Below are 14,077 nucleotides of genomic sequence, written 5' to 3'. Positions count from 1 at the left end.
GTGTGTGTGTGTGTGTGTGTGTGTGTGTGTGTGTCAGAGAGAGAGAGAGTGAGTCCTTCTTTTTTCCACCCCCTAAAAAACTAAACCTCTTCACAGCCCAACTTGGCCTTTTGTTTGACAATGGAACAAACTCCCTTGGGAGGTAGTGGACTTTATTGGAGGCTTTTCAACAAGAGTTTAGAGGGCCACCTGTCAGAGATTCTTGAGCTGCAATTCCTGCATTGCAGGGGGTTGAACTAGATGGCCCTTGGGTACCCCTCCAACTCATAGAACTGTTTTGGACTGAAACATCCTCCAACCTCATCAACAGGGAGCTGTGTTCCCATCAGCTGAATTATCACATGACCACACTGACTGGGGCTGATGGGAGATTTACTTATCTATCTATCAATCATCTATCTATCTATCTATCTATCTATCTATCTATCTATCTATCTATCATCTATCTATCATCTATCTATCTATCTATCTATCTATCTATCTATCTATCTATCAAGATTTACACACTGCTTGATTGCAACCCCCCCCCCCAAAAAAAACCCTCTCAAAGAGGTTTACAAAAGGATAAAACGATGAACTTATCCGTAAGCAGAATTAACAACAAAAGTTAAGACTTTCTGAAAGTTAAAATAACAATAGCAGATTAAGTACTGGAAGCAGATTAAAATTCACATCAATTTTCTAAACATCTGAGTGGGCTTGTCTAAACAAAAATGTTGTTAGGAAGCACCGAAAAAGGAACCGGGACTGTTTATGTATGCGGCAACGGCTGCAAGGATGCTACTAGCCCAAAGATGGAAAGAACGTTCAGTAGTCCTGTCTAGGGAAGAATGGCAAGCCAAACTGCCGGACTACGCTGAAATGACAAAACTGACCAGAAGACTCAGGAATCAAGAAGATACTGACTTTAAAAAAGAATGGGAGAAATTCATTTACTTAGGAGACCATTGTAAACAAATTCAAACGTTAGCTGGACTTTAAAAATAACTTGTAAAGAAACAAAAGAGATGGATAATTTAGAAAGATAAAAATTTTGGAGAATGTAATATGTAGTTTTAGAAAAAGTATTTTAAGGACCCATGCAGGGGACAGGGGGAAAGCCACAAGATTCAGAGAATCTCATATATGGATATGCTGAAAGTCCCCCCCCCCTTTTTTATTATTTTGGATTTGTTCTTGTAAAAACCAATAAAAATATTTAAAAAGAAAAGAAAATGGTACATGCTTGGTATCAAGAGGCAGGGAGTTCCAAAGTGTAGGAATGGGTATTATGTAGTCCAAGTCATCTAGAGGGCCCCAGGCTAGGGGAGGTTGGTCTAATTCCTCACTCTGCCAGCTGCTGCTGCTCTCCCTACTTGGCAAGGGCACTCTCCAGATTTCCTAGTGGCCATCCCATAATAAATCATTGTCATTGGGGGTGGGGCAGGAAAGGGGGAGATGCCCGCTTGAGGCAAAGAGCACATGGGCAGAAAATTCCAGTTTTCTTTGCTACCCCTTCACAACTTATCCAGAGAACAGATATGTTTGGGTGTTGCCATTCTTTCACAACTATCGCCAGATCTGCATTAGATTGACTCTCTCTTTTTTAAAAGCCTTCTCTCTTGTTAACAGAATGTTCAAAGCTTTAGAGGGAAGAGATTGATGTGCAACTGTGTGGTTTGCATTTCTTTCTGTATACAAGCAAAGCAATGTCACGCCATGTGGCCCACCTACAGGAAAGATGGGCAACATCTGGAGAGGGGGATCCAGATGTGCTTGACTCCAGCTCCTGGCATCTGGCCTCGGGGTTGATGGTAAGAGCTGGGAATCCACCAAACACCTGGAGACCCCCACAGATCTCCCCCAAACTCAGCTTGGGAGACTGGCTTTTTAAAAAGCTCTTTCAAGAAATGCGAATATAAGAAGTCTGTGGGATCAAGCCAATTGCCCATCTAGTCCAGCATCCTGTTCTTACAGTGGCCAATCAGATACCTGTGGGAAACCCATATGCAGGACCTGAGCGCAAGTGCCCTGTTCCCTCCTGTGGCTTCCAAAAACTGGTATTCAGAAGCACTGCTGCCTCCAAGGCCCCTCGGTGCTGGAGGCCCCGGACCCTGGCTGACAAAAGGTCCCCTCCCTTTGTTGCAGCGAAAGAGAAGCACTCTGCTTGTGCTCAGGAGCAATCCTCTTTCTTGTTCCTACTTCAGAAGAACCTGCTGGATCAGGCCAGAGTCCCAGCAAGTCCAGCATCTTGTTCTCACTGCGGCCAACCGGGTGTCTCTTCCGGCGAACCCACAAGCAGCATTTGAGCACCATCGCACTCTTCCTTCCTGCAGTTTCCCGCAATGGGCATTGAGAAGTATTTCTGCCTCCGTCTGTGGAGGCAGAGCAGAGCCATCCTGGCCAACAGCCATCTATAGGCCCTTTCCCCCATGAATTTGTGCAATACTTATTTGAAGCCCAGTCGGTGACCATCACTGCTTCTTGTGGCAGGGAGTTCTGCAGTTTAACAATGTGGGGCATGCAAAGTGCTTTCTTTTACCTGCCCTGAATCTCCCAACATCCAGCTTCCTTGGATGTCCAGTGTCACGAGAGGGGTGGGGGGAATCTTTCCCTTATCCACTTTCCCCATGACATGCTTGCTTTTATTTTTTTATTTTTTACCAACAACCAAACACAAAGAGTGAAAGCCCCCAGGCGGCTGATACATTGGGTATACATAATCAATAATAACATATTCAAATCAACCAATTTTATATACGTTAACACTCATCCATCCACAAGGACATGCATGCTTTTATAAACTTCTATCAGGTTGCTTCTTACATTTTCACTCAATGAAAACCCCCCAAATGCTGCAGCCTTTCCTTGGGGGGGGGGTTTCTCCATCCCCTTCCACTGCTCTGCTTGTCCCTTTCTGAGCCTGCTTGGCACAGGCTGGGGCTGACGTTGCAAACGGGTTCTGGGGCTGAGCCCCATCTCGAATGAAGCTCTATGTGGGAGACAACTCAGCTCCTCCCCAGGGCTTTGCTTCCAGCTGAGCATCTTTCAGCTCCCACCAGCCCCACCAATAGCTCCTTGGCCCGGAGAGAGCCCTTCCGCAATCAGACGGTTGAGAAAAGGTCAGCTCTGTTGTTTGACTCCCAGGGCAAAGCATGTTGAACTTAAACACAAGTGTTTATTTAAGAGGGGAGGAGCAAGGAAGGCGTATTGGCTGGACGGGAGGGCGAGAAAGGGGGGAAGAAGGCAACATGAAAACAAAGGGTGAGCTGTTCGATGGTTGCGCAATCCGCACGGAGGGTCAGAGGCAAAGCAGGATTCCACCCCGGAAAGCCAAAGTGCTGTCAGTGACTGGAGCAGCAAATGACACAGGCCAGAGATGGTGGGGGCGGGCTGTGCAAAAAAAGAGAGCGCAGATCTTAACACGATACATGCCATGTTAATTGTTTCTCTTTATGCATCCAGGAAACTAGCAGATCACACTTGCGAATTTGGTTCATAGATTCCCAGAATTGTAGAGGTGGAAGGGAACCCCAAAGGCCATCTAGCCCAACCCCCAACCCCAGTGACACAAGAATCACAGCTAAAGAAGTCTTGACAGATCACCCTTGGACTTGTGTCCTGAGCCCTTTTAATACCCAGGAATGCTCCTGAGTGGCAGGAAGATGGGAGCGGGGGAAAGATGGAGGCCAAGGGAGTCTTCTAAGCCTCTCAATACTTTTGTCTTGGATGGGCACAAATGGCATTTCCCTTCATCACCAGCTATGAGCCAATCAAACTCTCCTTTCCTTTCCAGGGGTCCCAGGTGCTGGCGTTGGAGTTCCCGGGCAAGGCTACTACCCAGGTAAGGGGGTGCTACTACCTGCTGTGTTTATCTTTGTGTTACAGATGTCACCAAATCCACCCAATTTTATTTGTGTGTGGAATTTCTCGGTCCCTCTCCGCAATAAGACACCCTTCTCAAAGCCCCTTTCTTGCAAGAGAAGGGTCACAAACAGGAATAATGGGGCAAGATAATGCACTGCCCTGTGGAATTCATGCATGCATTCTTCCATTTGTCTGGCTGATTGATTTCTGATCCTGCTGACATGCCCTCTCCCTAAGGGGGAATCGCATCGTCTTAAAAAGCAATCTCAAAATAATGCATAATCAGTCAATGAGAGCTGGTGCTGTATAGTGGTCAGAGTGTGGGGTTAGGACCTGGGAAACAAGGGTTTGAATCTCCCACACCATCATGAAGTTCCCTCGGTGACTTTGGGCCTGTCACTGCCTCTCAGCCTAGCGTACCTCATAGGGTAATTTGTGGGGATTAAATGGGGGTGGGGACCATGTATGCCGCTTTGAGCTCATTGGACAAAAAGGTGGGCTATAAATGCAATCAATCAATCAATCAATCAATCAACAATCTGTGAGTCAACAACAGTAAATGCTACAATTGATAGCACCATTTGTATCGGGTGAGGCCTGTGGCCCCCTAATTGTTGCTGAACTGCAACTCCCATCCTCACCCCTGAGCTACTCTTGCTGGTGCTGAAGACAGTTTCAGTTCCCATCAGCGCCAGTGATGGGTGCTGCGTAAGCCTGCTTGCGATGGCTAGGCGCTGTTTGAGGGCCCCTCCTGGGTCTCCTGAGACAACTGTCTTGATCCCTACAGGAGCTGCTGGCGTAGGAGGACTAGGAGGACTTGGTGGGGCAGGTGAGTCCCTGGAGGAGGGAAAGGATGCTCTCTGCCTCCTGTGCTTGAGTGACCGAATGGTTTAGAAGACAATGCATGGGGCAGGGAACATAGGTGGTGGTCCTTTCCCCTGTTTCACCCATGGATCAGTGGCTACTTCTCAGGATAGCTGCATTGAACCTAAACTGAACCAAGGATCAGAGAAGGGCAACCCAAACAATCGAGGAGGTGCAGCAAATCCCCCACGTGGAAAGGTTGCAGCATTTGGGGCTTTTTAGTTTAGACTAAGGCAAGCAAGAGGAGCTTGTAAAATTGTGCATGGCATGGAGAAAGCCGGTAGAGGAAAGCTTTCCTCCGTCTCTCAAAACGCTGGCCCTCCTGGACATCTAATGAAGGAGAACAAGGGAAGATTCAGAACCAGCAAAAGGAAGGACTACTGGATAGCTTAGTTGGTCAGAGCATGGTGCTGATGATGCCAAGGTTGAAGGTTCGATCCCTATAAGGGATGGCTGCATATTCCTGCATTGCAGCGGGTTGGACTAGATGGTCCTCAGGGTCCCTTTCCAACTCCATGATACTTCATGCAGTGCATAGTTAAACTTTAAAACTCCCTCCCACAAGAGGCAGGGATGGCCACCAACTTAGACAGCTTTAAAAGAGGATTAGACAAATTCATGGAGGACAATAAAGCTATTGATGGCTACTAGCCAAGATGGCTATGCTCTGCCTACATACTTGGAGGCAGCAATGCTTCTGAATACCAGCTGCTGGAAATAGCATCTATAGGGTGTCACATTCGCTGCCCATGATATACTTTGGAGCTTAGCATCAGACAGTTGGGAAATGTGAGTCTTCAAAGTCCATTTTAAAGTCTTCAGGGTAGCACCCATGTTTGCCTTTCTGGGGAGGGAATTCCACAGAATGGGGCCAGTCACCATGAAGGCCCTGTCTCTCTTTATGTCCACCAATCTAGTTCACATTAGGGAAGTGTGAGGACAGGGAATTTCAGGCCTGGATGCAGCCCTCTATGTGGCCCCTGAGACCCTCATCTGCCCTGCACCTGCCCGGAGTGGTTTTGCCTCGCAGGGATGGGTTCTTGACCTGAGATGTTGCCTCTTGCTTGCTTGGATGGCGGTTAAAGTAGTGTGTCTTTTTGTGGGTGTGAGAATTTCTGACTGTCATGGGGCTCGGGTGCAGCCTACCATACAATGGTAAGTGTCCCAATCCTTTACTCTGCCCACTGTTGCTTTTGGGGACACTTCTCCTGACATTGGCGCTCATCTAACTGTACCCAATGCCTCCCTTTCTCCCCAGGATTTGGAGCAGGAGCAAAACCACCCAAACCAGGTAAGTGGCCATCTCCACTTCCCCTAATGCTCTTTGTGACTGACATGGTCTCTCCTCTCTTGTTGTGGCTACTAAATGGGGAGAGGAGGAGGACGAGGCAGCCCAGTGGGCTTACTTGTGTACTCCTCTCCCCAGGTTCTGTACCAGGGATGGGGGAATCTGTGGCCCTCCAAATGTTGACCACATCATGATCGGCCACTGGGCATAGCCAGGATTTTTGTTAGGGGGCGGGACAGGCCTTTTGTTGGTCGGGGAGGGCAGAAACTCAGTTTGCTATGTGTTTTATTGATTTTTATTGATTTAGAGAGGCAGCTGCCTCTCCCTCCCGCCTAGCTATGCCCATGCTTCCGGGGCTGGTGGGAGATTGAAAAGGTTTGGAAAAGAGCAAGGGGGTAGAATGCCTCCCCTGTGAGGAGTGGTTGCAGCCTCTGGGGATTTTTGGTTTAGAGGAAAGTAAAGCAAGATAGACCTTTATAAACTGATGCACAACCTCAAGAAAGTGGATAGGGGAAAGTTTTCCCCCTCTCTCTTATAACATTGCAACTTGTGGACATCAGGTGAAGCTGAATGTTGGAAGCTTTGCGACAGCTAAAAGGAAGAGCTTCTTATTCCAGCATTTGCAGGGGGTTGGACTGGATGACCCTTGGGGTCCCTTCAAATTCTGTGAGTCTGTGATTCACGCAACACCTAGTTAAACTGTGGAACCCACAGTTCCCACAGGAGGCCGTTATGGTGACAAGCCTAGATGGCTTTAAAAGAGGATTGGATAAATTCAGGGAGAAGAGGGCTATCGTTGGCTGCTAGCCGGGATGGCTATGCTTTGCCTCCATGGTCAGAAGCACTGGTGCTTCTGAATGCCATTTGCTGGAAACCACAGGAAAGGATAAGGCTTTTGTGTTTGTTTTTTTTAAGAATATTTATTAAAGTTTTCAATAATAATACAGTAAAATCAAAAAGAAAAAAGAAAAATACAAAAATACAAAAATAAAAATAATTAAAAACACATAAAGTTTCCATTACTTATTTTTCATTAACTTATTTCCCAGACCTCCTCATACCTCCCTTTTTTGTATTCCAATTCAAATTGTTAGTTCAGCAAATCCTTATCAATAAGTTTTAACCTATTTCTAAACCTTTTTTTCCATATTCTCTTAGAACATTACAGCTGGAAACCACTTAATTTCTGTCCAACATCAATCAAACATTCATTAATTTTGCAATATTTCTGTAAATAGTCTTTAAATTTCTTCCAATCTTCTTCCGCCGACTCTTCTCCCTGGTCTCGGATTCTGCCAGTCATTTCTGCCAGTCCCATATAGTCCATCACCTTCATCTGCCAAGGCTTTTGTGTTTGTGGCATTTGGTGGCTACTGTGAGAACAGGATGCTGGGCTAGGTGGGTCCTCTGTGGGCTGATCCAACTGCAGGACCTCTGACGCCCTGGCTTCTTTTCTCCTCTGCAGGTGTCGGAGGGGTTGTCGGAGGCACTGGAGCACTAGGTAAGCTTGCCCTGCGCACGTGAGCTCTCCAGCCGTTTCCTGGGAAGGTCTAGCTGAGAGCAGGTATCTCAGACCCACCACCGGCTCTTCTAGGGCTCCCAAGCTGGTGAGAGGGAATTGTCTGGAGGATATGCAGAGCACTGGCTCAGCACAACTGCTGCCTGGGGCAAAGCAGAAAGGTGCCAATTTATCCCATTCCATGCTCAAAAGCAGACTGGCAGCTGAGTCTTACTTCAGCACTGGCAATGGGGACAGCGCCCTGTGCTGCATGTGAGGGCAGAATGCCTGCTTGACCTAGTGGTTCTCAAAGTGTGTGGCATTGTGCCCATGGGGTGGGCTTACCTAGGTGGGTACTAAGAGGCAAGCGCAGAGGCTGGAGGTGAAAACGACTATCAGATTTTGAAAAGCTGGTATCACTGAATCATCAATTTTCTAATTGGATTTTGAATAAATGCACATTTAATTGTTGCTGCTTTGAATTTTATTGCGCTGTTATCGGTCTTAGTGGGTCATGCAGGCTGCTATTCTGAATAATGCATTTTATAGGGTAGGGGGGATGAATTTATGGGACCAGGGGGGTGGACCCCCCAAAAAATTCTTTTGGGAGCTGCTGGAACTCGCTCCCGCAGGAGTCAGTGATGAAAACCAGGTTGGATGGCTCTTGCTAGTTTAAGAGATGGGCACATAGAAAGCAAGTGGAGCCCAGTGTCAGGGACTGGCTGGACAAAGAGGAGTTTGGGAGGCACCAGCCGGGGAACCCCTGAGGGAAACCCCCAAGTAGGAAGGCTCAGAGCCTAGGGATTGGTGGCGGGACACTGGGGAGAGGTCAAAGGGGGCAGATTGGGAGGAGCAACTGGATGCTGAAGGGGCAACAGGGTTTAGTGAGCAGGAAGAGCCTGTGACAGGGTGTTCAGACTCCAAGGGGTCAAGAGGCTGCAAAAGAATCCAGGGAGTCTGCCTCTCCTGCTGCAACAAACTCCCCTCCCTGCTGGTCTCCAATAACACAGAGAATAATGAGGATGGGGGCTTAGCAGAGGTCAGAAACGCACAGACGCAGATGGCTTAGAAAATGTCTGGGAGAGGAGGAACCTTAGAAGGGGTGGAAGGCAGCTGCTCCATAGGGGCAAGAGCTGCTTGGAAGTGTTGCTGAGTTCCATGCCATTTTGAAGACAGAGTTAACTTCACTGATGACAGAGTCCTGCATCTTTCAAGCTGACCTGCATCTGACTCCAGCCCTGACACTCAGTGCCGCTTTCCTTTTCTGCCCTAGGTGGTGGTGTCTATCCAGGTGGCGCCTATCCAGGAGGTGTCTATCCAGGAGGTGTCTACCCAGGTGCTGGAAGCCCTGCAGCGGCAGCTGCTGCTTATAAGGCAGCTGCCAAGGCTGGTGAGTCAAGGCTGCAGGTGTCTCTGATGATTATGGAGGTTCTTCTGCTTGCTTACTCCATGGGACACAGAATCCGCGCTCTGGCTGCCTCTCTGCCCCACAATGCAGCCATTGTTTTGCTGGTCTCCCCTCCTGATATTTTCCCCTTAGAAGGCAATTCCCAAACAATCCCTCGGTGGTGATGTTGGGCTGTCGCAATACAGAGATGCAGTCCTTTGAGGAGGCTTCCCATTCTAGTCATTCGAATGCCTTCTCTGCACCAGAGGATGCCATCGCTTGTGCTGCAGGGGCATAGCAGAACAGGCAGCCTCTTGTAGGCTTCTGGATGAGTCCCTGCTCTGGACAGAAACTCACCCAGAAGCACAGGGAATGTGCTCCTCTGAGAGCAGGTGATTCCTGCTTTTAGGCACTCAGAAAATAAATATTTTGGGTGAGGGGGAAGGCAGCTTTCTGAAATGTGATCATGGCTGCTCCAGCTATGACAACAGAGTCTGAGTTCCTGAGACTCTGTTTGTGTTGTTCCTTAAACAGGCGTTGGGGCTGGTGCAGGTGCAGGTACTGGTGTAGGCGTACCTGGAGCTGGCGTGGGTGTACCTGGAGCCGGTGTAGGCGTACCTGGAGCTGGCGTGGGTGTACCTGGAGGTAAGCTATTTCCACAGGGTATGTTGCCTTGATCTCCTCCGACCCCAGAGACTTAGGAACACTGGAGACAGAATTGGCCCATCTAGTTCAGTCTTGCCTGTGTTTCCTGTCAGCACAGGAAGTGACACAGGTTACATTCCACCCCGGCAAAGGCCTGCAAGGAGGGCTCAGAACCAGGCTAGAGGGGCATGTGGTCTAGAGAGGAGGCGTGGCTTGGAAAGTGTCCACGGAGGCCTGGAAAGCCACATTCAGCCCCCAGGCCTGAGACTCTCTGGCCATCCTAGGGCAAGCGATGTGATATTTCTCTTTCTCTGTCTCCCTCCCGCAGGTGGCGTCTTGCAACCAGGAGCTGGCGGGGCTGGTGTTGGGGCCAAGCCTGGCAAAATCCCTGGTAGGTCGAAGGCTGCCCCCTCTAAAATCCAGGGGCAACTTGGGGAAGAGCCAGGTGTTTTTGTAGTGGACAGGGAAGAAATCTGTGCAGTCTGGTGTGAGAGCTGGAATGCAGCCGGTCCTCTTAAATGGTCAATTCTCCGAATTTTGTGGTGCAGATCTCCACCCAAAAGTTTTGTATACAAAAATAGTGTATCCGTTAGGAGAAAAGGGGCACCAAAATCAATGTGTTTGTGAAAACAGCATACAAAATTATATGGCACAGATTATCTTGATCCAGAACTGGTGTAGTTTGAAATTTCCTTAAGAGTTTGAACAATACAGTAGTTATCTCAGCATCTTTTAATCAACTCCTTCAGACCATTTCTTTTTTAAACAAAAAGTATTTTATGGTTCTTCCACATAAAATAAACATAATTCAAAATACAATTACATTGGTACCTCGGTTTTCGTTCCGGAAGACCGTTCGATTTCTGAAACATTCGAAAACCGAGGCGAAAAGCGATGGCTGCAAGTTCAATTGAGAAAATTGAAAAACATGCAGTGGAAGCCGTTCAACTTCCAAGGCATGTTCAAAAATGGAAGCATTTACAGTACTTCTGGGTTTTCAGCGTTTGAAAACCGAAACGTTTGGCTTCCTATGTGCTCGAAAACCGAGGTACCACTGTGACAGTAGCAATATCAGCTAGTCTGTAATTTATTTGAGGGAAAGCATAACAACAGCTTAAAGTTGGAACTACCACTTTATTAAGTTGATTAAGCATATTTAAATTTCTAGTCCGCTAGGTCTCTCCAGACATTTCCAGTGGTCTGGGGAGGTTGTCTTGATTGATTGCCATGTCTAATATGGGAGATGAATGGCTAGTAGGATAAAGGCCTCGTCTTGCTTTGAGCCACCCTGAGCTGGAAGGTCAATTTCTCAGCAATGGACCACACCTGAGCCTACCAGGAATCTATTGACAGACCTGTTGCTGGTCACCAACATTTAGCAACTACTATACGAGCAGCAAAAATGTCAACACCTCCCAGTGAGATACATGTTGATTTGATTCATCTATTATTCCTAGCAAGGGTAACAAAGGAGTTGGATTTATCTTTCTGTTACAAATTGATCCCGTTTCTTCAAAGGCGGCTAACCATTTCTGTAGGCTGCATGTTGCAGATGCTCCACTGCCTTGGTTCCATGGCTGGTGCTCACAGTTTGCGCTCTCTCCTCAACAGGTGTGGGGATCCCTGGCGTCTTCCCTGGAGGTGTGCTCCCTGGCACAGGTGAGTTCTGTCGCATTCTGGAGAAGGGCCATAGCTCAGTGGTACGGTCTCAACCTTGCATGCAGAGGGTCCTAGGTTCAGTCCTCAAGGCCATCTCTAGGTATGGCTGGGGCTGTCCCCTGCTGGAAACCCTGGAGAGCTGCTGCCAGTCAGTGTAGGCAGTACCAAGTTAGGGGAACCAGAAGTCTGACTCTCAGGGTAAGGCAGCTTCTTCTGTTTCTGTTTAAATCTGCCCTTGATCTGGAACCATGAGGACTGGAATCTTAGCTCAGCTGCCTTGCAGGCAAAAGGTCTCAGGTTCAGTCCTTTCATAGAATCATAGAATTGTGGCTTTGGAAGAGACCTCCCAGGGTCATCTAGTCCAACCCCCAGCAATGCAGGAATCTCTGTGAAAGCATCCATGACAGATGGCCATCCAACCTCTGCTTAAAAACCTCCAATGAAGTAGAGTCCACCACTTATCATGGGAGTCCGTTCTGCTGTGGAACAGCTTACTGCCAGAAAGTTCTTCCGGATCTTTAGCCGGAATCTCCCTTCTTGTAACTTGATGCTGTTGGTTTGAGACCTACCCTCCAGAGCAAAAGCTTGTTGCCTCTTCCATGTGACAGCCTTTGAGATATTTGAAGAGGGCTCTCCTATCTCCTCTCAGTCTCCTCTTTTACAGGCTGAACATACCCAGCTCCTTCAACCATTCCTCATAGGGCTTCAACTCCATTTAAGGCAGATATCTGTATTCTCCCATAGGAACTCAACAGTTCAGCACATGGTGTCAAAAGTCAACACATTCTTAGCACATCCCATCCAGTTTCCAGTTTCCAGTTCAGCTTTTGAGCGCATTCAAATAAAGACTCACATTTGAAGCCCTGCTGTAGTTTTTAAAAGAGTCCAGCATCTTCTGTTCCTCTTTCAGGGATCCGTTATCCTGGTGTAGGAGTCCTGCCTGGTGTTCCCACCGGAACTGGAGTGAAGCCAAAAGTTCCAGGTGAGCCTTCTTACCCCTCCCCAATGATGGCTTGTATCCATTCCTTGCTCGAGAGAAGGTGGGGTTTGTTACCTTCAGATGGGCTTTGCTTCTCAAATTATTATGGCAGTTTTCATAGGTAGGGAGTCTCCTGCAGCCGACTCTCAAGTCGTCCGGTTGCTAGAACAAGCGTAGCCATTGTGGTGCCACCAGATGTCATTGGACTCCAACTGCCAGCAGAGCCGAAGGTCAGGGCTCATGGGAGTTGTAGTTTGACAACATATGGAGGGCACCGTGTTGATTACCCTTGCACTAGAATATGGGCCGTTTCACACATGATGAATGCTCACTACTACAGAACTCCAGCTGTAGTACTTACTTAAGAATATCAGAAGACCCTGCATGGATCAGGCCAGGCACCCAGGGATGGTGATGGGAGTTTGGCAGCATCTGGAGGACCAAAGGTCTCTTGCACTTTGAAATCCACTCTTTTGGCCAAAACGAGCTTTACATAAAAACTATTATGTGTGATCAGAAAATTAATTTATTTCTCATTCATTGCATTTATATACCCAACCTTCCATCTGAGGAACTCAATGTGGCGCACATAGTTCTCCTCATCCTCATCTTACCCTCACAACAACCCTGTGAGGTAGATTAGGCTGATAGAGACTGGCCTAAAGTCACCCAGGGAGCTTCATGGCTGTGTGTGGATTTGAACCCTGTTCTCTCCCAGGTCCTCATCCAACACTCAGCACTAAATCAGGCTTCCTCAACCTCAGCCCTCCAGACGTTTTTGGCCTACAGCTCCCATGATCCCTAGCTAGCAGGACCAGTGGTCAGGGATGATGGGAATTGTAGTCTCAAAACATCTGGAGGGCGGAGGTTGAGGAAGCCTGCACTAAATCTTGCAACACTTCAAGCCGATTGCATTGAAATGTTTTGACCACCATGTATCATGCTGCTGGACCTTTGTGTGCAAGGACAGCCACTGATCATTATCGCTTTTCCTTTCAGGGGCAGGAGGAGGAGCTGTCAACGGGCTCTCTCGTAGGTTATCAAAACACACCTATGCATGTGCCCCATTCCCAACAGAGCCGGGAGGGAAACAGATTGACCCACCCTGGTGGAGTAGGGTGGTGAGAATGGTTCCACTGTGGGAAGCCTCATTTTCTTTTCCTTTGTTGTTCTAGCCTTCGGAGTCTTTGGAGGGCAGCAGCCTGGGCTTCCACTGGGCTATCCCATCAAGGCACCCAAACTCCCTGGTGAGCCTGACACCTAGAACCAAATTGCTGTTGAAAACCCCATTCTGAGATGGTCCTCTTTCCACGATCGAAAGAACGCCAGGCATATCTCCCCTCACCTCTTGTTTTTGGCAAGCCACCCAGGCTCTGGGTTTGAGTCCTGTCTGAGACTGTTGACTCACTGTGTGCGACTCGTGCAGGTCACCGCCCGCCCTGGCCTCAGTTCTGCTTCCGTAAAATGGGACCAAAACCCACCCTTGGTTGCAGAGCTGTTAAGTGGCGGTTTGGGTTCCTATAATAAAGGGCTGTAATGTTCATGTCAAATGTGAAAGGCAAAGGTGAGGAACCTATTTTCACCTGAGGGGCCACGTTCCCTTCTAAGCAGCCTTCCGGGGGCCGTATACCAATGGTGGGTGGAGACAGAAACAAAAGTGGGTGGAACAACAAAGGCTAATTTTAATTAATGGGTAATGGTCAGTGTTTTTTTTTCTGGGGGGACACAGGGGTACGCATACCCCTAAACATTTTGTGAATCTTTGTACTTTTGTCTATTTAATATATTTACTTTTCCCTGATTTGAACTATAAAATGGTGATTTTCTTGAGTCAAAATGAGAGTATCCCTAAACATTTTTTAAGAAAAAAGCATGGATAATAGTAGTTCTGCCTTTGAACACCAGGCTTGT

At 47.9% G+C, this 14,077-nt stretch overlaps 1 protein-coding gene across 7 annotated transcripts in view; it reads left to right on the top strand.

The window, feature by feature from the left end:
• Positions 1-14,077, top strand: part of ELN (elastin) — a 58,083-nt gene that overhangs the window by 21,275 nt on the left and 22,731 nt on the right. For 4 of the 7 annotated variants that reach the window (XM_081889462.1, XM_081889466.1, XM_081889463.1 and 1 more), the window contains exons 2-12: positions 3,776-3,823; positions 4,634-4,675; positions 5,969-6,001; positions 7,464-7,499; positions 8,770-8,886; positions 9,418-9,528; positions 9,857-9,919; positions 11,140-11,187; positions 12,098-12,169; positions 13,166-13,198; positions 13,342-13,413. In XM_081889462.1, the coding sequence (XP_081745588.1) occupies positions 3,776-3,823; positions 4,634-4,675; positions 5,969-6,001; positions 7,464-7,499; positions 8,770-8,886; positions 9,418-9,528; positions 9,857-9,919; positions 11,140-11,187; positions 12,098-12,169; positions 13,166-13,198; positions 13,342-13,413 (675 nt within the window). Of the gene's footprint in view, positions 1-3,775; positions 3,824-4,633; positions 4,676-5,968; positions 6,002-7,463; positions 7,500-8,745; positions 8,887-9,417; positions 9,529-9,856; positions 9,920-11,139; positions 11,188-12,097; positions 12,170-13,165; positions 13,199-13,341; positions 13,414-14,077 lie in introns of all 7 variants that reach the window. The other 3 variants (XM_081889464.1, XM_081889461.1, XM_081889465.1) reach the window with 3 other exon arrangements.

This window comes from Podarcis melisellensis, assembly GCF_964234715.1.
Source record: "Podarcis melisellensis genome assembly, chromosome: 15".
NCBI classification, from domain to species: domain Eukaryota; kingdom Metazoa; phylum Chordata; class Lepidosauria; order Squamata; family Lacertidae; genus Podarcis; species Podarcis melisellensis.
Note: the sequence above shows the minus strand (reverse complement) of the source record. Positions and strands in the feature narration are given on the sequence as shown.